The 27,566-nt window shown below is 44.5% G+C and overlaps 1 protein-coding gene and 1 long non-coding RNA gene across 13 annotated transcripts in view; one reads left to right on the top strand and one right to left on the bottom strand.

The window, feature by feature from the left end:
* Positions 1 to 27,566, top strand: part of LOC111928252 (uncharacterized) — a 40,757-nt gene that overhangs the window by 2,823 nt on the left and 10,368 nt on the right. For 2 of the 12 annotated variants that reach the window (XM_086889002.1, XM_086889001.1), the window contains exons 1-3: positions 15,844 to 16,096; positions 22,697 to 22,773; positions 22,869 to 22,997. In XM_086889002.1, the coding sequence (XP_086745128.1) occupies positions 15,917 to 16,096; positions 22,697 to 22,773; positions 22,869 to 22,997 (386 nt within the window). In that variant the 5' untranslated portion in view covers positions 15,844 to 15,916. Of the gene's footprint in view, positions 1 to 733; positions 856 to 3,601; positions 3,744 to 4,371; positions 4,437 to 4,530; positions 4,672 to 8,707; positions 8,829 to 9,879; positions 10,353 to 11,476; positions 11,621 to 12,256; positions 12,425 to 13,358; positions 13,420 to 15,843; positions 16,097 to 19,041; positions 19,191 to 19,491; positions 19,618 to 20,327; positions 20,372 to 20,582; positions 20,700 to 22,094; positions 22,148 to 22,696; positions 22,774 to 22,849; positions 22,998 to 27,566 lie in introns of those variants that run through there. The other 10 variants (XM_086889004.1, XR_015286812.1, XR_015286808.1 and 7 more) reach the window with 10 other exon arrangements.
* Positions 24,443 to 27,566, bottom strand: part of LOC147652915 (uncharacterized) — a 29,585-nt gene continuing 26,461 nt past the window's right edge. Inside the window, exon 6 of the long non-coding RNA XR_015286817.1 lies at positions 24,443 to 25,385. This is a non-coding gene — a long non-coding RNA (uncharacterized LOC147652915). The remainder of the gene's footprint in view (positions 25,386 to 27,566) is intronic.

Raw genomic sequence — 27,566 nt, 5'->3', positions numbered from 1 at the left:
CCAGAAATGAGTTTCATGCATGTTCCCAGCTGGGTAGTTTCCCAGGGAGGTTGGCTGCTGGATGTGCAGCTCAGGTTGGAAACTTTAGGGTGGTAGAAAAGGAAAATATTCCCGAAACTGGATTGCCTTGCAGCTTGCCAGGTATACCAGGCTGACTCACCAAGGCGGAGGTTTCCAGAATGACTAATGACTGAGCAAGCATCTAATGGGACACATCTTGCAAAGTCTCCAGTTTCCAGACTGGGTGGTGTGCTTGCCCTTTGGAAATCAGATTCATGTATTGTCTATCAAGTTGACTGTACCAAAAAAGAAACCACAATCTTGAGACCAGGCGAGTGTGTCCATGGTAGGCTCTAGACTGCCAACAGCAAAGTGCTGAGTCAGCTACTAAAGTTGCCCTCGTGTTCCCATGCTTCATTGCGGGCAAGAGCAGGGCCTCAATTACAGACTAGACTTAGCAAAGCCTTGTGTCCTCATGTAAAGGGTTAATACACTCCCTGAAAGGGAGTTTCCTTCCTTTTTCCTCACCAGGGTGATATTTGTTCTTCCGTTGCCATCTTTCTGCTGTGGATGAGCACATCAAGTTCTACGTGCTTAGGCCTGGCCGTTCAGTGATGCTTGAAGTTGCTCTTTAAGTAGCTCCATGTCAGCTCCACAGGAAACAGGGTAGACACTGAGCTGGTAGTGAGAACAAAAGCTTTGTAACATTATATGTTATTTCTTATCATGGCAGGGGCTGTTTATTCCTGAATCACCGTCACCGAAGAAATACAGAAGTTAGTCAGACTTACTCTGACGCCAAACTCTCCGTTGAGCACCCAGATGACAGTGGCTTCACACCTGATCCAGGCTGAGGTATTCAGCTGTGGGAGTGGGGAAAGCCCAGCTCTGGCTTGTAAATCTGCCAGGCAAATCTACTGTCCTGTGTACTCTCCCTGCTCTTTGGGGACAGTACCAGCACAGGTTCAGCACTTCATCCCTACTCCCTGCTGCTTCCAAGGGCACAGCAGTGCTGGGCTGCCGTGGACCTGCTCAATGCCCTCTTGGGAGATGTGCCAGAAGGTGGGTGGTTTTCCAGCCCTATCTGGGGACACGTGTCTTACTTGTGAGGCAGGTCTGTGGGGCCAGGTACTGCTCCTGGTTTAAACCTCATTGGCTTTAAACTGCTCCCCACCCCCATCCCTGAGGGACAGCTTTGTGGCTCCAAATCACAGCAATGTCTCCCTGTGGAAAAGAAATGCGATCTGCTACTATAGCCCAAGGAAGGGTCTTTCCACTCCTTCTTTGGATTCACAGTTACCCCTGAAACTGGATGTGTGTATATGGATATTTTAAAGCTGATTTTCCTGAGCTGGGGCAGCAGGGAGAGTTGGGCACAGTCACAGTGGACTGGGGATATCAAGAGCATCCAAGCAGCCTTGGCAAATATGACTGTGATCAAACCAAGCAGTGCTTTGTGGTCTGTGCACTGCACCAGCAGCTCATCAAACTCACCTTTTCCTGGGAATAAAAGGTATTACTAGTCTCAGGCAATGAAGGAGCAAGAGAGCATTAGGCTTTTAAGAAGCAGACTTCAGAGACTGCATCCTCAAATTTTCTGCCATTTAGAATGTTTCCCTAAGGTTTTACTGCATGTAAATGAAATGATAATTACAATATTTTAATCCAATTAGCTCCCTTCATGATCTGGCAGGTGCAAATTGGAGATGGATCAAACTTCTTACTGTGGATTATGCCTAGAGCCCCCTTAAAGCTACCGTCTGGCCCTGTGTGTACACGCTGTACAGCACGTGTTACAGGGGGACTGCAGTGAGGTCCTAAATTATGTATGGTGTATGAATTATTGCTGAAATGCATCACTAAGGCTTCACTCATCGAACATTTCCAGCTCCATGCAAGCAGCATGGGAAAAGCAAAGCATTTGCCTGTGGCATGGGCAAGGTTTTCGTTTGCATGGATTTAAACTGTGTGTCACTGACAGAGTCACAGGTCACCTGGAGTTAATGCATTCCCCTACATCTTGAAGGAAATGTATTTTGCAAACTCTCATCTGATTAGCATGGAAATTACACTGGGATTTCTTGTGAAAATGGGGACAGAGATGAAAAAAAAAAAAAGTATCTTGATGTGTTATTTAAAAACAGAAAAACTCTTTGAAGGCCAGTGCAGCTGCCCTTTCTCAGGCATGTCTCCCAGCTCATGTCAGGGAGAGCATCCTCTCTTCCTCCTGCTCATCAAAACCAGGCAGGGAGCAGGGAACCCACCCTCTGCAAGGCAAAGGAGAGGGACATCTGCAGTGAGGTATCTGAGGATGGCCTAGGCTGGCAGCAATCTCTGGAGGTTTCACACAGGTTTTCCTAACACCTGTGGATATGACTAAGCTAAAAATGGTGGGAAAATGACTGTTAACCCCATTCCAGACAGTGTGTTTGAATAACAGTAGGGATTTTGTCCCATGTCTCTGTCCTGATATGGCCCTATCGCCCCAGGGACCCCAAAGGGTATTGAAAGGATGAAGGAATTGCTTCTCGACAAAAGCCAGTGAAGTTGTTATGGCAGCATTACATGATTCCAGGAATAAAATGACAACTTTTCTTTGACTATTTTATTTTATTTTATGGAAGTAACTGCATTTGCTGAGAAATGACGGAACCTCCAGATAGCCAAGTTAAATGACACAACTGTCCCTTGAACATACTGGACTGCACTGGCTGGGTACCCACCTTTACTGCATGGATGAGATGAAGGATAACTTCCTTATCTTTGACCTATTTTGGATGGAGAAATTTGCCATTTATGTTCTGATTTCCCCTTGGAAATGTGCTGCCAGTCTGTGCTGAATGGAAGCTCTAGTGGGACAGAAAAATCTTCATTCCCTTTAAAATAAGGACTCAGTAAATATACTTCAGAATAAGGTTTCTTTTGATACTTGCTTTTCAAATCTCTGAGTGGTTCTATACCTCCATAATCTTCCATCTTCAGAGAGGTAGAAAGGGAATTTAAAACTGCCTTTCCTTTAGCACCAAGACCCAGCTGCAACAACAGTGCTTGTCAATGATGGGAGAGGAGCCAGGCCCAGGGAGATGCTGGAGCTGAGCTGTAAGGAGCAATCCACAAATTACATTAAATAATAATTAAAAATAAAACAAAACAAAAGGCACAGAATGTTTTCAAACAAACTGGAGAAAATGAGTTTTGTACATTAACAGTCTGTGAACATAAGGGGGTGAAATCCTGCTGGCAGTGATTTACTCTGCTGTTGGCTATGTAGATGCTCTGTGGTGCAGTACCGCCCTACCTTTCCCTCCCGGCTGTCACCTTGAGCTGGGACTGAGGTGGGGGAGGCTGTTTGACCTTGTGGTTTGTTATCCACCGCTTCAGCTAAAGTTCCCTAGTGTCAGACTGACTCCTTCCCTGACCCTCCTCAGGTGAGGTACAAATTGGGGGTGTCAAGAATCAATTTTGCCTTAGAAGGCCTTTGCTTCTGTGGGAGTAGATGTGGTGGTGAATGTTCAAATCAGATTTGAGTTTGGAGTCCTTAACTGCCCCACAGTGTTAGTTGGTTTGAGTTCAGCTCTTGATCTCCACATTAATTTTTCAGCATGAAAGCAAAGAGCACAAGAAGCAGAAGCCTTGGCAAACTGAGGACACCCAGCCTGGGACAGAGAGAAAATTTCACACAGTTTGAAAACCCAGAGCCAGCAGAAAATTAGGAGTAAGGCAAAGGGCAGGGGCAATGAAAGGTAAGAATAAAGGAGGTCTGTAACTAGTTTAGTAAATTCACTTGATGTCTGCCTATAAATTCATGTCCTTAATAATTTATATTGAAAAATAAAAATTAAACAGATTTGGAGAAAAGTATTTTTTATTTTGTTTGGGGTTTGTTTGTTTGTTTTTAAGTTTGTTTTTGTGAGTATTTGGTTGGTTGGTTTGGTTTTTCTTTTTTTGCTAACATAATAGATGTCTACCCCAGGCCTCCTGCTGGAAGGACTTTAGGAGGAGATGGGTTAAAACAGCCTTTCCTCTGGGAATGTGTCCCTATGGAATCATGCTGACTGTGAGGTTTGAGGAAAACCCTGTATTTATCAATATTTTGGGGGTGGGGGAATAAATCTTCTCTTTGGGCAAAGAAATGGCCACTCATTTGCTTGCCAAACTTGCAACACCTCTGCTCATTTGAAGCATCTCCTTACAGACTGTGCCCAAAATGTCACCTGTGGGGTAAGGCTCAGCCCAAAACGTGTGACAGTATCAGGCTCTGTCTTCCCCATGTTGCACATGAAACAAAAATGGATGCCAAAATGGTGGCGTTTCCATGGACCTTGGAACTCCCAGTGTCACACTGGGCTTTTCTCTACATCACTTATTCAGGAAAAAGAAAACCCCTCGGAGCTGCACTTCTGTGAGAACATCCTTTGCTGGAGGCAGCTGCTCAGGTGCATCTCCCAGTGATGCCCCTGAAAGACAGAGACTGATGGTGACTTTCTAGTGGGACATGAATGTTTAGACAGTTTCTCATTCCTGTTATAGACCTCCTGTATTCTTCTGGGAGCCTCCCTCCTTTCCTTGCCCATCTCTTTACTGCTGCTGAACTGCACTTGCAGTTGCTGCCAAAGGACCAGGACACAGCTTGGTCACAAAGGTGGAGAAAACCCCTGGCCAGCACACCAGGTGAGATGGCAGGAGCAGCAAGCACTACCACAACTCCCTTCCACCTCCTTGCTCAGCTGCTTTGCTGCCCAGAATGTCATACAAAAACCAAAAGCAACAACAACCAAACCCCCCCACCCACCCCAAAAATAAACAACCAAAAAACCAAACCCAAACCAAACAAAAAACCCAAAAAACTGCTCTGGGAAAGACAAAACTACTCATCCCCTAGCCTGGGCAGGAGAGGGGGAGTGGGCTGAAGGTCACTATATACTGACAGCGCAAATTTCTGGGCACTTGGCTGCATTTTTGTTTCCTCCTTGCCTCGCCTTCTCCGGAGATCTGCAGAGGTTGGGTGTCTGAGCAGCTGTTCCCGCTTGCTCAAGCCGCCTGACGTTGGCCGGCTCGGGCTCTGACGCAGCGCGGCGGTGCCACAGGCCCTGTCGCAACCCTGCAGAGATCCTGCCATCCTCTGGGAGCCGGCACTGCCTCTGCCAGGCTCCTGGTGGGAAAGAAAACAGTCTGGTACTGACCAGAGAGAATCAGGGAGGGATGAGGCGGCTGTGAAATGCCTGAGCTGGCTGGGAAGATGGAAGCGCTTTAGGTCCTTGTTTATTTGTGTTTTACAGCAGTGGGGAGGTGGGGGAGTTTGGGTCCTGCCTGAACATGGGCCTCGGAGAGAAAACCCCTGAGAGTGCTCTGGCCGAGTTTAGGAGCAAATAACCACTGTGCTCCCTGATTAAATCCTTAGCCCCAGAGAGGCCTCTAGCGTAGAGTCTCTGCTTAACTGTGGTGCCAAAATTGACGTCTCCCAGCTGCAAAACGTGGCTGCATAAATGACCTAGGGCAGCGGTCAGACATCTCTGGAGCTGCGGTCACTTCACGCAGACGCTTCCCTCTCTCCACTGACTATGTAGGAAAACTGGGGTGCCTCCAGGTGGCAGCCCTGTCCACTCTAAACAGGGCTTTGTTTTTCCCTTGAGATTATAAGGGAGCATCGGTAGTGGAATTAACTTCAGTCCACCTTAGCAGCACGGTGGCAGGACGGTGCTGGATGTGCCAGTGGTGATGCTCTTGCTTTCATACAATGATCCAGCACTTGCAGAAGTCTTCCCAAACAAGAAGATGTGGACTCTGGGCTCTGCCAGCCTATAGACAGAGTGAAGGATTGCAGAATTGATGCTGCAGCCTCCACAGCAGCCTTGGTCCTGCCCAGGACCAGGCTGGCAAGAATCACAGAGGTAGAAGGGTGAGCACAGGTCTTAGTGATTGCAGCATTCAATTGATTGGTTACAGATCAGAGCCTGGAAATATAACATAAAAATGTAATTAGATAAACAACCTCTTCCACCAAAAAGTGTAGGCTTGATGCTGCAGTGAAGTGACTGCTACCGTCAACAAAAAGCAGCCTTCTGGCACTGTGTGGTAGAGTTCCCATGAATCTGTTTTTGTGCATGAGAACACCCAACAGCTACTGGGAAGAGAAAGGTGGAAAGCTCAGGCTGCAGTCAGCTCTACTCCATCAGCACATAAGTGGTCAAGCACCCACAAGCACCTTCTCAGTAAGAAGGCAGAAATCTGTGGCTAGTGACTGAGAGGCTTGTTGCAAAATTTGAGCTTGATCCCTTTGTGAATCAAATCAACAACACTTTGAAGAGCTTCTTAAAGATGTTTTAAATAGCAATGAAACATTTACAAGTTGACAGCAGTAATTAAACTTATGTGTTCCCAAAATCTCCTGCTCAGTTTCTATTCCCAAAAGAAGGATTAAAATCTAAACGTTTTGAGGATTCAGCTAGCTTATTGCTCACAGGTGCTTTATGGTATTCAGGAAAATGCCCTGCTTTCTGACCAGAAGTTAGACTTGTAGGCTGAACATGCAGAATTTGAATTTTCCTTTAGTGCAGTGAAAAGCAACACAAAGCTTCTGTCTGAATTTGGGTTAGTCTAAGGATAGAAATCCCTTTAATTTATACTTTTAATTAAGGATGAGTTTTTGTTTCTGTCACAATGCACAGAATTATTTCTAAATCAAATTTGAAACTTCCAGCAGAAGAGGTTAACTAATACTGTGAACTCATCCACCCAGAGGAGCTCTGCATTAAAGTGGTACTTAAGTGTGGAGATCAAAGCTTTGATACCAAATGAAATGCTATTAACAGTTTCACACAAGCAGAAACCTTCAAGAAATTTCAGTGCAAGATGTTGGCTCTGAGGAACAACTGTGAATGGGAAAAAAAATGTGGCTCTATCCCAGTGTTGAATTTATTTGATGGTCAAAGCAAGGGCTGACAGTAGCAAATTACTCACTGATAGCTGTGGATGTTTTGGCCGTGGTCAAGGCTGTAATGACCCCTCTGAAAGCTGCAGGGCAGAGGCATTGGCAGCACTCTGCTAACCTGCACCATCTACTCCTAGCTTCACTGATGAAGACAAATGCTGAGCTGTCCTGCTGTAGTCTGATGTTTCATCTTCCCAGCTTGCACAATGACCCTTCTGATTCGTTTCTCATATTGTATCCCACTAAGTAGTTCAGGAAGTTACCCAGTGGCTTTTTTTCCCCCCTCTTTTTAACCAGAAAGCAGCCCAATTCCTAATGTTCCTATCCAGACATGAATTCTGTTGTTGGTCGGAGAAGTCAAATTCTTTGACTAAACCAGGATTTGGATGCCTTCCTTTCATCTCTTGTCGTTTTGTTAAAAAACCAAAAACCCCACACAAATTAAAAAAAAAAAAAAAAGATTGAAGAGAGAGGCTATAATTTTTCAAAGGCTGCATATCTATCTTACAGCAATATTTTCCTAATTCCACAGCTGTGAGGAAGTCAACAACTTATAGGAGTGGGGTTAGACCACTAATTAAGCAAGAACTGTAGAAAATATTTAAGTGGCATCTACAGCATTGACCTGTCCTTTTTCAAATGCCAAGTTTATATACGTGACTGTGCATTTCAAATGGGTCAAGAGAGTTTGGTTGTAAGTACCCAACACATTGCTGTGAATTAATATTTAATCAAATGTACAACATAGGGCTGAATGTTAAAGATTACCTTTGATTTTGACTCCTATGATTTTCTTGGGTTTCTAAACCCCTCTGAAAATACTTCAGTATTTCATAATAGTATTACTCATACGATATGTTTCTTAGCTGTGATTAAAGCTAGTGAGGATGTAAATCTACAAAGGGAAATCTAAGCAAGACCTCATCAGCATAAAGTATGTGGGAGACTAATTTAGTTACATCCCTATTAGTAATGACAAATCAAATTGTTCCTCCTTTTAAATCACTAATATAGCAAGGTTTTGCAACTCCGCACATAGCACGCACGATAAATCAGTTCAATCTGTACACAAACACTGAAGGCTGCCTTAAATCTGGGTTGATTTCTTATTCCAAACTCCTTCAGTGCAGTTCAGGTGAACCACCCTGGTTCCCTTAATACCTGGAAAGAAAAAAAAAAAAAAAGAGTTAATCTCTACCCCCATGTGCTGTATATCAAGCACTGAACATTTATAACCCTGCAGCTGATTGCTTAGCAACTGTCTTTGGGAGGAACGGCTCACCTGATGTGCCATCGGGAGCTCTTGTGTTGCAGGGAAGAGGCCGGATGAAATGAGGTCAGGCAGTGTAAGCTTACCCTGTGCTGAGCGGCACTCGCTCCACTCTGTAATGAAATTAATCAAGGTCATTAATTTGATCTTTTTTATTGTTATAATTTGAAACTGTAATTTGAGGTGGCTCAAAGAGGTGCAGGCATATCTGTAATTATACCTTTATAATTACATTTATATTTTAAAGTAAACATTTTCATGTATTGCTGTAAATAGACTGTGTATGACAGAGAATAATGACAGCAAATGAGGACTGTAAATGGGATGGGGGGGATACTGGAATCTGCCAGTTGTGTGCTGTTTAATTTGGTTTAGGTATTTCATGTATCTTAACATCTTAAGGTTAAGACTGAGCTTAAACCCCTAGACAGGCCCAAAACCAAAGGCTAATTGAAAGAGATACAGAAGAATTGCTGTTTAGGTACACTGACCTTTAAAAATTGCAGAGCCAAGGGAAGAAGATTGTCCTCATCTGGCAAAGCTCAAGGTGGCTGAAGAAGCACATGCCAGAGCCACCTCCAGACTGATGGCTGTGACAGGGACCTGGTGCCAATCCTGCACGTGATGGTCAGGAAATATTGCATTGCTTCTTCTGAGTTTAACATCTCAGTGGGTGAGACAACAGTGAGGGTATGAGAGCACCTTTTGTCTGCACAGCCAATTTGGCTGCCTCTGTTCCCCCCAGGCTCTGCTCACTGGCTGTCTCTGTGGCATGCATATGAGCTCCCTCCTGTCTCTGCTCCAGAGCAAACCAACTGGTTTCTCCCAAGGAGAAACCTCGACACGGCTGACAGGGCCTTTTTTCAGGGTTTCACAGAAGAGCCTGGCATGAGCTGGACCAGGCTCTACCCTGGACAGTCCTCCAGCCATCCTAGGAGACCTCATGCCCACTGTCCTCCATGCTGTGCTGTAGAACCCAAAATGCCTTCAGATCCTGCTGAAAAACATAATGCTGGCAGGCTGCAACCCAGTCCTTTCACCACTTAGAGAATTTCAAACTTAAACATCTGCCCAATGCAATAATTATAGACCTGGGGTCTGTGGGGCTCTGCAAGCAGCTCAGAGGAGACCCAGGCCAAGTGCTGCACAGCATGAAGGTAACCACTGCCCTTCAGAGAGCGCTGGTCCTTAGTGGTGTGGACACAAGCCAGCCCGTAGCAAAGAGCAGTGGTTAATGGTGCCTCCCAGGCATTTTCCACAACGGCAGCAGACGCGCAGCCTTTGCCAAGTAGCCAACACTCAGCATTTCCTTTCTTCTCCCTAAGACTATTTCTGGACCTTACAAACCTCTTCTTCCCTGTGGCCCAATGCTCTGTCAGCAAAGCGGTAAGGACTCCCTGGGGTGGCAGAAGTGGGTGACACACAAGCGTGTGATGCACCAAGTCTGTGAGATCTCCAGAAGCAGGATGGGGACACCAAGCATGGGGAGCCCAGAATGAGGGAATCACTGACCCTGTGAAGGAACAAGAAAAATAGAGATATTTCTGGGAGAAAGCCCAGAAATTAATACCAACCCTACTCCATTTTGGGAGGAATCTCCTGAAGCATGCAAGAAGTCTGGCAATTTACATTAAATAGTTGAAAAGAAAAAAATTGAGATGTTTTTAGTGTAGTAAAAGCTGAATTCATAGATTTAGTGAGAAAGGGGGAATGAAAGTGTCCTGAGTTCTTTACTCAATAATAAACTTGGTGCAGCTACCACAAATACCTTCCATATCTGTCCTCCTCAGCAAACCAGTGGCAAAACTGGGAGCTTAACTATTAAGGCCATTGCCCCTGGTTATCTGGCTTGTCTCTCAGCAAATAAACATTTTCCATTTCTCTTGTATATTTACCTCATAGTACATATATAATATTTGTAACCAGACATTTGTGTATACTTGGCTTGTTCCCCTCTCCATTTAAACACACACCTGAGAAGAACTGTGAAGCCAATCACCCATCTCCAGCAGCAAAAGCATTTATAGAAAACATTCTAGTACACCTGTACTGGATAAATATGTGAACATGGATTTGTAAAAGATGAATGACAAAGGACCTGGCAGGCACTACATGAATAAGCCATACAGAACTTCAAGACCCAGCTGTCAGGTCAGTGTGCTTTATTTTAGCTTGCCACAATTTTTAGAAATTGTATGGTATTTTGGCAACCTTCATTTCTCTGTTTTTCTGGAATTTTTGAGATGGTTTTATGTAAGACCACTGCTATGACAATGCTTGCTCACCTCCAGATAAAAAACCCCAAAACATTAGCTTCTAAAGGTTTTTCAGTTTGAGTACCCAAACTGAATGGTCCTTCCTGAAAATTTAGGCTGTGGAAACTATATTAGGGCTGGGAGAGAGGCACCATAAAACACTGTGTTGTTTACACAACTACTTATTCCAGCAGGAGACCAGTAAGGGGCTGGTTTCTCAGGTAGGGCAGCAGATTTTTTAAGCAATCCAGGAATACTCTGTAAATTCAGCAAGTGTGATTAAGATGGGTGCGAGTTCACTTTGACCACTTTGGTCTCTTTCACTTTCTGTTTTGTCTCAGGATCCTTTGGAGAATGCAGTCCTCCTCCAAAGAATTTTGTAAATTTATAGAACCAAGTGGTAGGGAGCTGGACTCAAACAGATGAAGCTGGAAAGGCTGGACAAGTTTTTTATATCTTGTTTCATACAAATTTTGAGTTGGCTGGGGTGATATCAGTGGCTTCACTGGCATGACCTCCAAAACTAAACACCCTGTGGTATCCTGGTCACTCTTGCACTTCTTCAGCATCTATATCAGCTGCAGCCTTGGCTGTTTGAAAAGAAGTCTCCCCTGTGCAGTCTGTTATTAAATTCTCTTACATCTTTATTAGATATTAGATGTGATGAAAGAAGGTGACATCTCCAGGGAAATCTTGCTTGAGGTGTGGGGATGGGATGTTAATGGGCTGGGGAAGACAGAAAGTCTACAAGTGTAACGATCCTGTAATGTCCCCTTGTGAATATGAACATCCAGATATCTTTTCTTACTTTTTTATTCCACAAACAAAAAGCACTTGAGATGTATATAAACAAGGTACTTAGCTCTTCACTACTCAATACTTCTTGCTTCTGTTTTAAATATGGCTTTGGTGTCTTTTTGTTTTTATTGCTATTTTTCCATTCTGCAATCTGCATCCTTTTTATCTCACACATTGGTACAACAGACAAGTTCTCCTTTCCAAGTGACAGTTTCATTTCAGAGAAAAATGGAAAAATCCCTGCCAAATCAGCATCTTACAAACTTGTTGATCAAATAGGAGAGGGAAGGATGGATGCAGACTGCAGGACTAAACCCTGAGAAGCCAGTGCGTGGGTGCCAGGAACACTTTGGAGGCCTGCCTGAGGTAGGATTGAAAAGAACATGGTTTGAATTATTTAAAAAGAAGGTTCTTTAAAGTCCCCATGCCTCCTGGTGTGCCCTGCATGTGTGCACATGTCCTGCTCCTTCCCCCTGGCCAACAGGCATCTTGTGAGGATCTGCAGACATATTTATGATACCAGTAGTATTCCTAAAGGTCAGTTTTGTTGCCAAAAGCCACCCTTTGTGTCACCGTGGCTGCAGGCTCCCCCCATGCTGATGGAGAGCCTGTGAAGCTCCCACCAGGTAGCTCCTGCCCTCCCACCCCTCTGCTCTGGATCCCAAGAACACCATGGCCATGCTGCTTGGGAACACAAGGCAAAGCAGCCATACAACAGAAGGGCTGTTCATGTAGCTTTCTCCTTAATGGATCCTTGCATTTTGCAGTATGGCCTGAAAGGTGCCACTGGGATGAACATTAGGCAACAACCCTTATCCTTAAAAGTCTGGGGTGTATTTGAGACTTAAAGTGAATTAAAACACCCTAGAAGTTTAACACAGGTTTTTCTTTTATTAAATTTCAAGGGGACCAAAGAAAGTTAAAAAAAAGAAATCTTAAATACCTCTTTAAAGTAATTTTTAGCTGTTAATTAATTGGCAGTTTGTGGCTATTTCTAATCAGGAATGCGTTCTTCTATGCAAATGCTGCAGCGTGATGAAGGACATGCTCTGTCTTCTGGCAGGAAAAAGGATCTTCCCTGTCAGTGGAAACCAAAGTTGCATGGGATGAGTTCTGCAAGAGCTCATGTGCTCCTGGATCCCAGCTTGCACCATCTTGTCACATTTTCAGGTCTGGCTCCAGTTTGCTCTTTGTAACAGGTTTCTCTTGTGTCCCTCTGTTCAGGTGGACAGGCTCATAGCGTAGTTGGACACCACACACCTCCCCCTTTTTAGGAAAGCAAACTGAAGGGCAGTGTGCTCCCAGGATGTATCTACATTGCAGCTGCTTCATTAGCTGGCGCTCGGGCTCCTCTGGGCTCAGGGGTCAGATGCAGCTGCTCCTTGGCTGCACAAAAACCTGTGTCTTTATGAGGAAGGTGTGTTGTCGTTGGCCAGCTGGGCTGTGTTTCTTGGATTGCCTCAAAAATAGTTTTCTGCTTTAATAGACCTGAGTGGCTGATGATCTTAACATTTGCTCTAATTGCTGTCTAACTTCAGAGCTGATTTAATGTGTGTAGCAGTAGTAGTCACAAAGAAAATACCAGAATCTAAATAATTAAAAAAAACCCCAAAGTCTTTATGTGTACAAGGAGAGATTTCAATATGTGCAGAGATTTTTAGGCTCTGGCTTTAAAACAGTGTAATCATAGAAACAACAAAACTGGCCATCAGAGTAAGGAAGGTGGTATCCTGCAAACCAGAATTGCAGAGTGGTTTGGGTTGGAAGGGACCTTAAAGATCATCTGCCATGGCCAGGGATGCCACCCACTAGCCTGGGTTGATCAAAGCCCCATCCAACCTGGTCTTGAACACTTCCGGGATGGTGCATCCAGAGCTTCTCTAGGCTGGAAAGCAAGCAGACTACAAATTACTTTCTAATTGACTTCTTAATGTGTTTGTTTGTTAATCTCAGATAAATCTTAGTTCAGTTTTTCTATTGTTATGGTTTATTATGATGATAAGGAACTGAGGTAGCACTTCTGGAAACAGATACTACTAAACCCTATAATATTTTATCTGTATTGTCCAAGAAAGAAAAGTGAGCAGCTCTGATGAGGTGGTTGCTGTTGTAACCCAGCAGGGAACCATATGAAGACACGTTTTCATGGCATGTCCAGGTTGCAAGTAAGATGATGACCAAAATCTAGGTAATATGTAACTGAAAATTTAAGATTTTGCCTTAAGGAAACCTGTATGCCCAGAAGATTTTCTGGGGAACAAAAGAAACCCAACTACAAAAAAATCATAGGTGCTTTATGGCATAATTGTGTGACTTAGCAACAGGGTTCCCACAAGCAATAAGGAATGCATCCAAGTGAACCCGTGATTTATTGCTGCAAACCCTGGCATGGACACAGAGGGACCTGTGCTTCTGCAAACAGCCCTTTAGCACAAGCAGCTCAGCAAATCTTGTTGTCTTCTAGGAAATCACTCTTGTGTTACATCAAAGCCCCTTCCTTATTCTCCACACACAAGTCAGGGAGACCAGAGGGTGAACAGGGCATTGCTCTCCATCAGAGCAGAGTCTGCCTGCTGGGGCTGAGCTGATCCTGCCCTTTGGGAAAGCAGAGGAGTTCAGGTTCATCTCAGCCTGGCTTACATGCTTATGCAATACAAAATATGTGTATTCAAATCTCTTGTCCTCACCCTCACAGTAAATAATTTCTTCCCGATATCTAATCTAAATCTGCCCTCTTGCAGTCTGAAGCTGTACCCCTTGTCCTGTCACTGCATGCTCTAGTCAAAAGTCCTTTTCCAGCATTTCTGTAGACCCCTTTTGACAGACTTTTTAATGTCTTGGGATATGTATCTTTATTTGCAAATTATTTTCACTGAGAAATGACAGAGGACCTCTGGATACAGTTACTCTCTAAAATCAGTGACACTTTTGAGGTATCACCACTTCCATCCCAACTGTAATTTAGCTGTCCTGCATTGGCTAAATACAAAAAAAGGAATTAAAATACTGGAATTGGGGGGTTTTCTTTAGTGTATTTTGGCTTGTTTTAGTTGTTTGGGTTTGGGGTTTTTTTTAATTCCCACTGTGAAGCTTTATGACTTTCTTTCTTTGAGTTTAAACAAATGCTAAGGTATTTATTCAGTGAACGGTGCTAAATATTTGTTCAGGATGGGAACCTCCAGCCTTACTTCAGCTGAAAGATTTTCATCTGTGCACTCCTGACTGGCAGAGTTTTTCTCTCCCTTTGTAAAAAGCAGATTTTCATGCTGTTGTTTCAATGAGACTTGAGGATTTTACACCCCTGGGGCTATTGTGTAGCTGCTGGAGCTTTCCTCCTCTGGCCAACTTTCTTTGCTTAGAGGTTATTAATACTTTCTTCATTAGTTATTTAACATTGCAAAATGAAAATTGCTTATGTCAGCCACGGACTAACTGGAGATAAGTTAGTGAATGTAAAACATAATCATGTCATCATGATGAGCAGGTAGCAAGTGCCTGCTCTCTGTTCTCCCACATGAAGTTGCAGGCTGTCCAGCTTTTTATCAACCTGATTTATAAAGTAAGCCCAAAAGTCCTTCATCATTGCATTTAAAATCCTTTCTGAGGTGTTTCTTCAGTTTCTCTTTGTCACTCAACAGCCTTCCCTGATCTGTGTGAGTCTGTGAAAGCGTTAATAAGGTGACAGGTATAAAGGTGCCCATGACTTCAGAGAGAACTATTTTCCTACCCTTAAGATGCCAGCCTCATCCTGGGGGAAAACTGCCTTTTTTTCATCTTCCTCTGGTCTGTGTTTACCCTCCACAGGCTCACCAAAACCTCTTAGCAGGAACGAACAGGGATGGGCCCATACCCACAACCCATCATTTGACAGAGCCTCTGCCAGATCTGGGGGTACAACAGGGGTGTGAGCAAGGGTTTGCAGTCCACCCCTTGTGTTTGCTCTTCTGGTAGATCTCATTCGGTGCAATGTCTGCAGCACCAGAGCAAGCACCCACACCTTTCAGCAGAGGTACCTCATGCCTAAGAACACTAATTGCTCAGGCTGAGCCGGGAGGATAAAGCACCCTTTTGCTTGGAAATCATAGAAATATTGCTCTCTAGGGCTGTGCAAGCTGAGAACTGTGTAAACAGAACAGATAAATTATCCCCCAAGTTACAAATGGGCTCAGAAGTAAAGTTACAGCCAACCTTTGCATGGGTTGGGAACAGCTGCATACAGCATAGCCTCCAAATTTCCATAGAAACTTGGATCAGCAATATATTATCTTCATTCTGTAAATGTTTTAATTATTATACTTAAACACTCTTCTGTGGGGATTGCAATACTAAAGCTAAGGCTACATGGAAGCCACATTTTAAAAGCAATTTCCCCTGACCATGTTTTAGGAAAAGCAAAGCTGGTTTAGGATTAAGACTTATGGTTTCTAATAGATTTGATTTTTATTTTTTTTCCATGCTACTGCATACACTCTTTTAAATAAATAAAATCCCACCAAGCTTGCTGCTCCAGTGGGACTGGATTGAACTTCCCAGGCATGCATGAATTATAAAGTCAGATGTATGTTCCTGCGGAGAGAAGAATTACTTGCAGAAACCATCTCCCGATGCACGTAGCCTGCATTGGTCACTTTAAAAAATCAAGCCCCGGGTGCGTGCGGGTGGATGGAGCCGGGGCCGCGCCCCGACGGGAACCAGCCCCGCATTGCCCCACACGGACGTGGCGCTCCCTGCGTGTCGCAACCCCTCTGCGCTGCGGCCAAGGAGAGATGGCCCTGCAGATTGCACAAGGGGATGACAGGATGTGGCTTCTGCGAGCGCCGGCGCCGATGTTTACAAGAGCAGGTACCCAAGTGGAAGCGGAGTCCGGCAGGCGGCCCTGGGAGATGTGGTTAGATCAAAGGCTTTCCCACGGCGAGGGCTCCCGGGGCGGCGGCAGCGAGCCTCGCATGGCAGCGCTGAGCCCGTCACCGTGTCCGTGCCATCCCTCCGTGCCGGGAGAGCTTTCCTTGGCTCAGCTGTGGGAAAGCAGCCCGAGCATCCGCGCTGCGGGAGCGGCTGCTGCTGGATGCCACAGGTCTGTGTAGGGTGGACAAGGGTGTGAAGCTGCCCCGTGCAGCTCAGAGCCTGCCTACAGCCTGCGGAGAGTGGTCCAGAGCCGCCCTGCCCATGCTCTGCCCCTGTCAGGCTCATCTCCCTGCCCCTTCCCTGCTTCTCTCTCGTGAGTGCAAGGCCCTAAGAATCAAACCTACCCGTGTGCTCAGTGAAACGTCCCTCAAATAGCAGATCTTCCAGGACAGAGTTTGTAAAGTCACTCAGATGGGGTGAAGCTCTTTTCCTATGGCAGGGAAAGGTTTGCTTGCTTTTCCATGTGAGGCAGGTGGGCAGAAGAGGAGCTGAGTACCAAACCTGTTGCTTCTTACCAGTGTTGGGTCAGCCATGTGTTTTATGTGTCTTTTTTTGTAAAAATGCTGTGTTTTGCTGTCCTACACCAAAAGGAGCAGGGTTGCCAGTGGGGGGAGGATTGTGCAGCCCAGTGCTTGCACAATGTTCTTGCAAGGCTTAAATCAATGGAAGGTATTTGCCCTAGCCCAGCAAACTGTGAATCAGAAAACAGCTCCTAACAAAACAGAAATCCTCCTTGCTCATGCTTTGCTAGTCATCGATCGAGGCAGAGTGATGAAATACTCAGCCCTTCTCACCCTGATAAGTGTTTTATTTTTAGACTACCTTTAGCATCACCTCAACAGCTGGTCCTGCAGGCTGGGCTGTCGCCTCTGGCTCCTGATGCATACTCAGACCCTCTTGTTGGTGTGTGCTGGACTGTCACCGAGCCCTTCCAGCTCCCAATTTACACTCCAGGACAAATGTCATTGCAAAACATTTGCTTTGTTGTGCCTTCATTTCCTTTCACCTTCTGCTGCCGTGCTACATCATGTCCTGACTGTTCGAAAGAAGAGTTTTCTGGTCAGCTCAGCAAAATGCATCCTATGTGTTCACGTTTCTTCAATTCCATCTAGCAAATTGAATATTTTAGGGCACTTCAGGGTAATTTGTTGAGACAAAGAAGATGCCTGGCAGGGTGCTGTTGTGTGCAGAGGCAGCCGCGTGTGCGGTGCCCTCCGGCTCTGCCTGTGGTGACAGAAACCAGCCGGCCACATGTGCCTGGCTGACGAGGCTCTGGGGGAATGCCTGGGTGTCTGCTCTGGGTATCCCAGGCAATCCCAGCATGTCCCAGCCAGAGCTCACATCAGCACCTGGGGACCGTTCCCCAAAGCTGCTGCCAGCACGTGCCACCTTCTCCAGCTTCAAAAATTTTAGGGATTTTTGAGCAGAGGTACAAGAACAAGAACAGGGATGGGAAACACTGGGACCAGTGTTTTTTTCTGCTTGGAAATGCTGAGGTGTTGGGAAAAGAATTCTCTTGGAGAAATGCTTTGAATTGGACAAAATTTAAATAAACTAAAATTGCTCCAGATTTTTCTATATTTTGGAATGTTTTGGTTTGATGTCTTTCAGTTTTATAGAAAAAGCTAATTTATGATTTTTAAAGGCCTACATCAGATTTCATACATGCCAAATACTTTGATCTACCTCATGTGAAGCAATTTTGGAATTGCAATCCATGACAAATTTATTACCTGCTTCGAAGTAGAAAACAAATTCCAAAATTGTGGATTTTTTCCCATAAAATGAAACCCCCACCCATATCCCTCACCAGCTCACCCACTCACTCATTCTGAGTGAAATATGTAGCTCAGTTCCCTGCAGAAACACAGAGCTGTATTTATGACCCAAGTGGTCCCTTTTGCCCTATGTCTCAGCCTGCTGGGTTTCCAGGTGGGATTTCTTAGAGGCGTCAGGATGACTGACCATGTGCTGGGCAGATGGTTTGCACCAGGGCAGTAAATCAGAGGGGTTTGGGATTCAGCAAATTTCCTGTGCCTGCTCTTGGTGCAGCCCATATCCACCTCCTGGCATCCCCTGATGGCATGGCAATCCCTGTTCATTTGATGCTGCTTGATTTCTTCTGATGTTTGGGGGTGTTTTGTGGTCAGTGCCAGCCTATGGAATTCCCTAAGCAGCAGAAAAGGACCTCAAATCCACCCAGACAAACTTTCCCAATAGAAACAAAGGGATTTCTCTGGAGTGATACCTTGAAAGTATTTAGTCACAGCATCTTCATTAAGCACAGGTGATCAGAGCAACTCCACCTTGTAATGCACTCCAGTTTTCTCCCAGCTTTTCCCTCTTCTTCTGCTATTGCTGGCCTTCCTCCACCCTCTCCTTTGCTGGTAATTAGATGTCAGACTACAGAGCTGCTGGCGGTCAAGCTCTCAGCTGCCTCACTGCTCACTGTGTGCACTGGGAATCGTGCTTGTAATTATTATTATTATTATTATTATTATTATTATTATTATTATTATTATTATTATTATTTACTACTACTACTACTACTACACTTAGAGGGCTCAGAAACTGTGGCAGGTGTTTTGCAGACATGTAGGAAAATGTAAATCTTTCCCCCATGGATGTGCAATCAAAAACAAGTTTCAACAAGCAGGAGCAAAATTAGAAGGAAGGACTGGTGTTAGGGATGGGCAGCCAAGCTTACCACCACTGCCCTTTGAAGCACTAGATAAGGCTGATAAGTGCAAACACCTCCATTAAAAAATAAAATAAAAAAAAATTGAAAAAATAATTTTTAAGTATTTGAAAAAAAATTTCAAATACTTTTCAAAGTATTTGAAAATCCTAGGCTAGTTACAACCTTTATTTATTTTTTCCAGCTGTACTATTTTGAAAGGCTTTGAAGTCCTATTTGCTGAAGTCACTTGGGCAACCAAAGTCCCAGTGACTTTCAGGCAGATGGGAACTCCTGGATTCCCCTTCATCTAAAGATTCCTGAGTACTGCATCTGAGGTCAAATGTTTTTGAGGTAAGATATGCAAGGGAGGAAGAGAGTGAGGGTGATGCATCTAAAAACACCCACAAAACTTCATCTCAGAATGTCCATTTATATAGTATTTGTGACTTTTTTCAAAGGTGATGCTGCTAAGTACTTTTTATCAATGAAATGTGAGTTTCTGTGACTTATTTAATGATTTTGATGCTCCAGACGTGTTAGTATTTCAGCCAGGACAGGCCTATTCTCAGTTTATGTCTTCAAAGGTATCTGGGGGAAAGACAGCCAGGTTTAGCTATTTGTGAATGTCTAAGGACAATGTTCTTTAAAACAGCATCTGCAGTCAGCCACCATGTTGTGTCCCTGTGATTCTGCAACACCTTTGTGCCAGAAATACCTGTCAGTGTCAGGATGACCAGGAAGGGGTACCACACAAGGCTACAACTGAACAAGAGCCAAGGTACTTTCTAAGCATGAGTTGTACTCTCTTACAGAGATCTATTAATGTGTAATTTTTTTCTGTAGGCAGAAAAAACCCAACAAAACCAAAGAACAAAAAAAACAAGCACAAAAATATCTTTGGAAAAATCACCATTCAGGTTGTGCTTTGGATTTTAATTGTCCTTTTTTTGATGAGGGGAAGTGTTTGTGCATGTGGTTGTCAAGCACTGGTACCTGAGACCTGACAGTCAAAGATGCAATGCTGTAAAACCACAGGAAATGGAAAGAAGTTGATCTCAGTAGCTGGGTATTTTTCAGGTGAATAAAAGTATGGCATGAGTGCTTTGTAGAGATGTAATTCTGAAAAAGTTAAACAGCTTTCATTCAGAGGCAGTAAATAAGAATTTTTAACTTAGTTTTTTTTTCACCAGTAAAGGGCTGGTGAGCCCCAAGGACAGAGCCAAGGGATCAGGAGCAGAGGGAGGAGCACTTGAAAATTTGTCTTCACTAATTGTTTCTTAAATTCAATGAGTCATGATTTTTTTTTCTGTGCATGTGGCTCTCTGTGTATAAACTCCAGCCCAGCCAGAAAAATATCCCTTGGCCATTCGTGAGAGCTAGTAATGGTTTCTTAAGGATTAATTCCTCCTAAAAGATACTGTCTGCATTCCTTTGGAAGATGCCCTCCCACAGGCCCTCTCTTATAGCGCTGCACTAAAAATAGTGCTCAGAGCTTCGTTGCGACAGCTCCGTGTTGCAATTTTTATGGTTAGGTAGGTGAAGTCTCTTTAATTCAGCCAGCTCAATTCACTTAAATTTGCATGATAATGTGGTTAATTATCCATGTATTTCAAATGAATAATGATTTCACAAAAAGATAAGAACAGGGTCCTGTTTTTTCTTTCCCTGTGTTTTAAAAATGCGCATAGAGTTTGCATAATTAAAATGTATTTTCTCTGGAGTGGAAATTCATATCTGTTGTAGGTTGAAGTGCAAGCTGCTCTGCATGCTGGGATGGCATCCTCCAGTGGATCCATGTGCAAGGATGGAGTCCTTCAGGCACTCACTCAGCAGACCTGACTCACCATGGCTTGCTGCCATGTCAGTGCTGACCAAAGGAAGTTCTGGGAATGTGACTCCAGCCTTGGTTAATAATCACTGTAAAGGGCTGTGCAGAACGAGCTGCCACCCAGGCCCTCAATGGCTTTGCTGTGGGGTGGCAGCAGTGCTTGGAAAGGGCAGCAGTCCGCCTGGAGAGCAGTCCCTTCCTCTTATCTCTGTTCAGATAAAGTGGCTGGTGGCAAAGGGCACTTCCTCATGTGCTGCTGCCGTCAGGAAATTTGGTTGGTCTTGCTGGCCCTTTCAGTCCCTGACCTTTCCCTGTGGTCTGTGCATCCAGGAGCTCCAGGGCAGGCTGGAGTCCCTGGATGGAAGTGAGTACCTGTGATTGGGATGGGGTGGGCTCTATCAGGTCACTGTGGATGTTCAGCTCTTGCATAACCACGCATCCCTGGAGCAGGGCACTGCTCTGGAGAGCCCCCAAACCCTTCCTGGCCCAAGGAGCAATAAGTACTGTTGATATTTTTCCACCTTTCCCTACATCTCTTTTTTTGAAAATTAACTCGTTTTTCAGAAAGAAAAAATAAAAGAAGTATCTTTTTTCCATTTTAAAAAAGACCCCATATAAATGGGGTTGTGCCCCTGTTTTTCTATTGTCTGGCTTGGTTTGAAGCCCTTTCCTTGTCCTTTCTCCAAAATACAGACAAGGTGGCTGAGGACTGGGAAGCACTCATTCAGTGCCTGTGTGGGAGGAGGGGGTGCCTAGTCCAGATGCTAGGTAGTTGGTTAATGAGATTAATGACATTGGGGAACTGAAACTACAGCCTTTGAAAGGGAAAGGATCATCTCTGCTGCTCCCTTTACACTGTTGACTTCGTTTGCTCTTGCATGAATGGTTACTTGGCTGGCATGTGGTTGGGCAAAAAATATTTATTGGCCCTTGGAGATGAGGAAACTTAACAGGGTGATAGAAGGAGATTGTGAGGGGGCTCAAGATGCATCCTTTCCTATGGCAGAGGGAAAGGATGCTCCCACTGGGACCTGAGCAGTGCACAGCACCCCAATGTATCCGAGACATATGAATCTCCAAGTCTGCTAGTGTTTGAACCAATGTTAATTAAAGCATTTTAATGAGGATGTTTTGAGAACTGTGTGTTAGTCTGTGCATGCCCTTCGTGAAATATTAAACATCTCTGCCCTTTCAGCAGCATCCTCCTCCCCAGAAGGTCTTCCTGCAAATGGATTTTGACACTCCTGATAATTTTGGAGCTAAGGAACCCAGAGAAATAACCTTCTACAAAAATCTTAATATGATCTTTGATGTTGCAGTCAAAGGAGCACATGGCAGAAAATGTTTTGCTCTTTTCAGTTCATCCTCTGGTTGTTTGTTGTTATTTTACCAGTTCATCCTCTGCTTGTTTGTTATTTATATTTCAGGCGCGACAAAAAGCAGCTGATTAACTCATTAGGCACAACCATCAAAGCACAGGGTGAGAGCACAAAATCTGCTCCTGCATCCTGCAGCCTCTCCCCACAGCTCGGGGGGTTCTGCAGGGCCTGACTGAGGTACAAAAGCCTCAGTTACTCGTGGACAGCAGTGTGCCCTGTCTTTCTCAAGCCTTGTCTTTCTCAAGCTGTCCTCACTGAGGGACTGTGGCTGTGCCAGAGGATCTCAGGCTCTGTCCAGGGGGACAGCCCAAGCTCCAGATTATGTGTTCATCAGCAGCAGGTAAAGGTAGCCCCACAGTGGGGAAAGTCCCCTGTGGAGAACCATAGGCATGAGACAGACAGGGAAAGTACTGCATGGTGCTGCTCCAAGCTGAAAGGCCACTTGGTGGACAGGTAATACTGAGAGCACACATACAGATTTTGAAGGCAGCTCCTAACTTTCAAACTCACCAGAGTTGCAGGAGCAACTGAAACGGATAATGCTAACTTTCTCTTGCGGGTTCAGCTCAGGTGGAATTATACTCAAGGCAGCTTGCACCTGGGTGCTGCTGCCTTGGATTGAAGGCTTACCAAGGTGTTTTCTCACCTAGGTGATGTGCTGTGCAGCAGTGTGGCTGTCACCCAGCCTTGAAAGGACCAGCGGTGCCCCAGATCTCACTGGTGGAGGGTAAGGTGATCTGTCTGTTATCTGTGTATACCTGCAGCCCTTCAGAAGCAGAGGATTATCAAATAGGTTGTTGCAGTCATACTTAAATCTTGCAGACCCAGCTGCCTGTCTGTGCAAGTCCTACAGAAATGGCACAGGAGCTCAGCAAGTCCATGGCCTCTCGGGAGCCTCCCAGGAACCTTCCTGTACAGGAGACATCCAAAAGATCAGCAGGTCCTTATCAGGTACCCAGTGTGTCTCTTTTTTCACACCTCCTTTCACTCCTACCCAGAGATCACGGCCTCCTGCCCACCCTCCACCTCCAACACACGTCTCTGTTTTCACTCCACCGGTTTCTGCCTCCTCCTTGTTTGTACCCCTTGACCAAGTGCCTTGACCCTGGGTGTGTGAAGTAAATGGACCAAACTGGATATGCCCAGGGGCCTCACCAAATCTTATTCTGGCTTTAAAGCCTCCTGAAACTTCTATCATTCATTAGGTGTTCAGTATCCCACCCACAACAACTGTGGTTTACCTGATGTCCTCCTCTAAGGGAATTATCACAGTCCCATGGGGCTTGAATGCAGTCCAACACCATCTTGCAGCTACACACACAGAAGCAGAACAGTCGGTATTTGCTGGCAATTCTGAGTTCAGGTCCATTGTGCATGGCACTGCCACAAAGGGAAAAGACCAGATTTTGCACCTGCAGAGCTAAAAAAAAGGGCTCATAGATCAAGTCCTTGTTCTCCTAGAGCACAAGTCTTTGCAAGGAGGCTGCTCACACTGGCAGCCATGTGGGATCAAAGCTGATCCTGGAAAACTCACCAGAAAGTTGATGGGTCTGTAGCATAACCAATGGCAAAATGAAGGAGAGGAGCCTGGCAGGATTAAAGTATTTTTATATGGCTCAATGTTCAGAATCCCAGCCCTGGCAGTGATGCTACTCCTGAACTCCCGATTCTCCAGTGATCCCCTCTCTCCTGCAGCCCAATCAACCTGTGACTCATTTTGCATTGAGCAAAAAAATCAAAAGCTGAGGCTTTGTTTTGCACATTTGCCACATAAACAGGCCTGTTTGCAAAGACCGGTGCGCACTTGTACACCCACCATGGGCTCTGTTAGCACCTGAAACCATCTCCTGCAGGATGCTCCAGGGAAGGAGGAGTAAGGAGGCATAATCCCAAAATGAAGTCATGCAAGGAAATGGTTATGTTTTTTTGCTTTTACATAAGGAGGTGCCACAGTGCTGCTGAGAAATAGATATCCAACAGCCAGCCGCAGGCAGTGTGAGATGACAGATACATGTTTAAATAATGTCTTTATTCCAGTTCAGCTGAAAAAATAATTATTGAATTTGGGTCTTAAGCCAAGAAGTACCTTTGTATCTGAGAGCTCATTGATTAAAACAATTTGTGGTTTCAGCTGGGTTCTAAGAAAGACACTACATTACCCTTCACACAGAATATTAAAATAATACCTGTATTTGGGAGGACAGAGGAATTTAGAGTGACCTCAGTATTTCTTGAGATTTTAAGAATTTCACCCAGCCTAGAGAAGCTTCTACTTTTAAACTCAGGGATTTCTGCTAGAACAGGAAGTTTCTCTTGCATTGTTACCCGGCAAAATGAGCTCTGGATTATATTTAGCTCCATTCATTCAGCACAATGAAAAGTAAGACTCCAGCCAATTTCCTTAAGCAAGTTTATTAATAAGCACTAGTTGTTTGGTGGCTGGTCATTTCTAGGTGGCTGGGGGACATGACATGCTGCAAAACCTCCCTCCCTCCACTGAACAAGGTTCCTAGTGGATTAGACAACTTGAAGCACTTTATAACCTGTGCTGGGTACCTGTGCAACCTGAACATTGTCCCAGGTACAGCTTCCAGTCCTGCCCTGGTCACTGTTCCTTGGTTCATGCTTCACTGGAGCTTCATCACGGACAGTTGAGCAGCTTTTAAGCTTGAAGTAGGGGCTTCTGACTGCAGGCTCGAGGCAGCTGTGTGTGCATGAGACCACCATCGCTGCAGCTGCTGAGCTGGAGGAAACCACACTCACTGCAGGTACAGCAATCACAACAAAGCCTCCCAGCACGTGGAAGCACGTGCTGCAGCCACACACAAGTCAGGAACTTGGGTCAGCCAGTGGCCTGCCCATAAATCCGGGCTTCATCCAGTGCTTTCTGTGTATCTGAACACAAATTGCTAGGGGAATGTACCTGCTGAGGGCTAGAAAACAACTTGAGGAGTTTTTAAACTTGACAAACTTCATGACCCTAAACTTTTCATCTCTATTGTTTGCTCTCACTTGGTCTCAAAGTATCTGTTGTGTTTTTAGGGTGGGCTGAGCTCAAATTATCTCCTGCCTGTGCTTAATTTAGATGCTGTGACATGAAGTTTGGGCTTGCCCTAAAGCAGTGAGGTCCTTACCCCCCACCTCCATTTGCAGTCATCCAGGGGAGAGGTCTGGAGCTGAGTGTCCTTGTAACACTTCCAGTGGTGGGATGTACTTTCCTTGAGGTCTCAAACAAAATTCAGGCTATATGGTGACTTGGCTTTGCTTGGTCAGGAAAAACTAGTTGTTCTCCTACTGTGGGTGCTGGTGGAAGACTGGGTGGAAGTGATCTCTGTGCTTCTGCAAAAGCAAAATACAGCAATCTGTGGCCATCATCTCTCAGTCTAGAGCCATGGTAGAATGCCTTCACAAGCTATGGGTGCAAGAGATGAGGGGACTCAGGAAGTAGCATGTGTCAACCACAAACCATCACTGTTGGGGGTCAAATATAAAGGAAGCAGCACTGCTGGTCTAACTTCTCCCTGCAGACTGCAGATATCCATGTAGAAGAAAAAAAAATTCTGGTACTCTAGAACTCAAATACCAGTCCTGGGAGGGTGGTGGTCAGCATGGTCATGGGTCCTTTACTAGAACAGCTGGGCCAGTTGTTCCCTCAGTGCTGACCTTGCCTTTCTCAGTGCTCATCATGTCAGCAGTTGTGGCACTGAGAATTCCCAAAGCTCAGGTTTGCACCTTTCTGCCTGCAAACTCTGGCAAAGCATATGTTTCAACCCAATCTGGAAGATTTCAGCCACAAGGACTGCAAATGGACTTAACTTTTCCTAAGGACAGTTGAGACTTTGTGCCATCAGAGCATGGCATCTTCAAAACGGGTACAAAGGAGGTAGGTAAGGCCAACTAAGCCAGCTAAACCTATATCAGCAAGTTATAAAAGCAATAAAATGTTAAACCACAGAATTTCTTCAAATTCTAGCCATTTTTATGTGTGTGGTTGGCAGTGCTCTGTTATTCCTGCCAAGCACTCAATTAGCACTTGAGTTAATAAGATGTTTTAATGGCTGTTAAATTAATCTCTGACATTAAACAGAAATCTCTGAAATTAAACTCTGACATTGCTTTCCAGTGTTTTCCAAAGGAAAAATACTAATTCAAACCAGTTCCTATGTTATCATTGCCACTAATTATTTGTGTTTATTCTCTTTACTACGCTTATTTGATTTCATTTGAAATTAGATGCGGTGATAGGGGATGTGATTTGGTATTTTTCTCCAATGGGCTGAATAGATGAGGATTAGAGCTCCAGAGCTCTCAGAAAATGAGTCTTCACAAGCATTTGTTCAAATAGAAATCACAGAGCCTTTTTAGGACCATCACAGCCCCTTTGATTTGTTCTTCATCAGTGCTCTTGCAAGTTTGCTCACAGAAAACTTTGCCAAAAAATTCTAGTATTGCTAAGAGAAATGAAAACATACTAGCCCAGGAATACCTATAAAAATGTTTGGTTTGACCTGTGGCATTACTGCTTTGTTTTTTGGGGGTTTTTTTTTTGGTGTTTTGACAGTGATTCAGGCATGAAAACAGCCAATATTTTGGCAGTTAGCTCATCAGCCACTTAAAACAGCTAATGTACTATAAATAGAAGGACAACATCAAGTAAAAGCAATAGGCAATATATCCCCAAAACCAAGAAATTTATGATTGTTTCATCCTGAAAATTAAAAGAACAAAAGAAAACACAATCTGTAGGCAGCTGACAGCTCTGCCCTGGCTGGAGCACTGAGAATGATGTTCTTCCAACCTAGCCAGGAGTGGGATTGGTGCGTGGTTGGGTTTCGTAGGTCTCAGCCTGTGATATCTCTCTGGCTTCAGTTCGAACTGATGCTTCTGCTGGGAGTGGAATAGCCTAGGGCTGGAGCTGTGCTGAGAGAAATGAAAAGCTTTCATAAAATTATGTCATGTGCTGAATGTGCCAGCCTGTCATGTAATAATAGCTAAAACTTTCTGTAATTAAAACAAGTAGCTAGTTATGGTGTCTGACTGTGATCAAAGCTCTTTTGTCTGCTTTGGCAGTTGGCACATGTGAAGGATTTTGGCTTACATGGAAAATACTGTTGTGGTTTTTCTCTTAGTTTTAAATGGCAAGAACATACATCTTGGATTATCCCTAAACTGAAGGAAAACAGTAACGGGAAACACCAGAATGTGCATGACGTAAAATGTCTACGATTTCTGGCAGAAGCATCTCCTGCACCCAGCCATGCTGCCTTTGGAGTGCTTGACCCATTGCTGAAATGCAAATGGTTAAAAAATGTAATTTTATATTTCTGCAGAGATGGGAACAGAGCTCTTGAGAACATTCACAAATATCCTGCACTGCCTTTTAAAATAGAAGTTTGTTTTGCATAACAAATATTTGTCTGAATTGCGACAAACCAGTTGTCTCCCATTTGAGGATTTTTTTTCATTACTTGATTGTAAATGTTTTGAGACTTTTATGGATAAAAGGTACCTTTCAGTTCA

This window comes from Cyanistes caeruleus, chromosome 5 (assembly GCF_971803275.1).
Source record: "Cyanistes caeruleus chromosome 5, bCyaCae1.hap1.1, whole genome shotgun sequence".
Lineage (NCBI taxonomy): Eukaryota > Metazoa > Chordata > Aves > Passeriformes > Paridae > Cyanistes > Cyanistes caeruleus.
The sequence above is the reverse complement of the archived record's forward strand: the minus strand, read 5'-3'. Positions and strand labels throughout refer to the sequence as shown.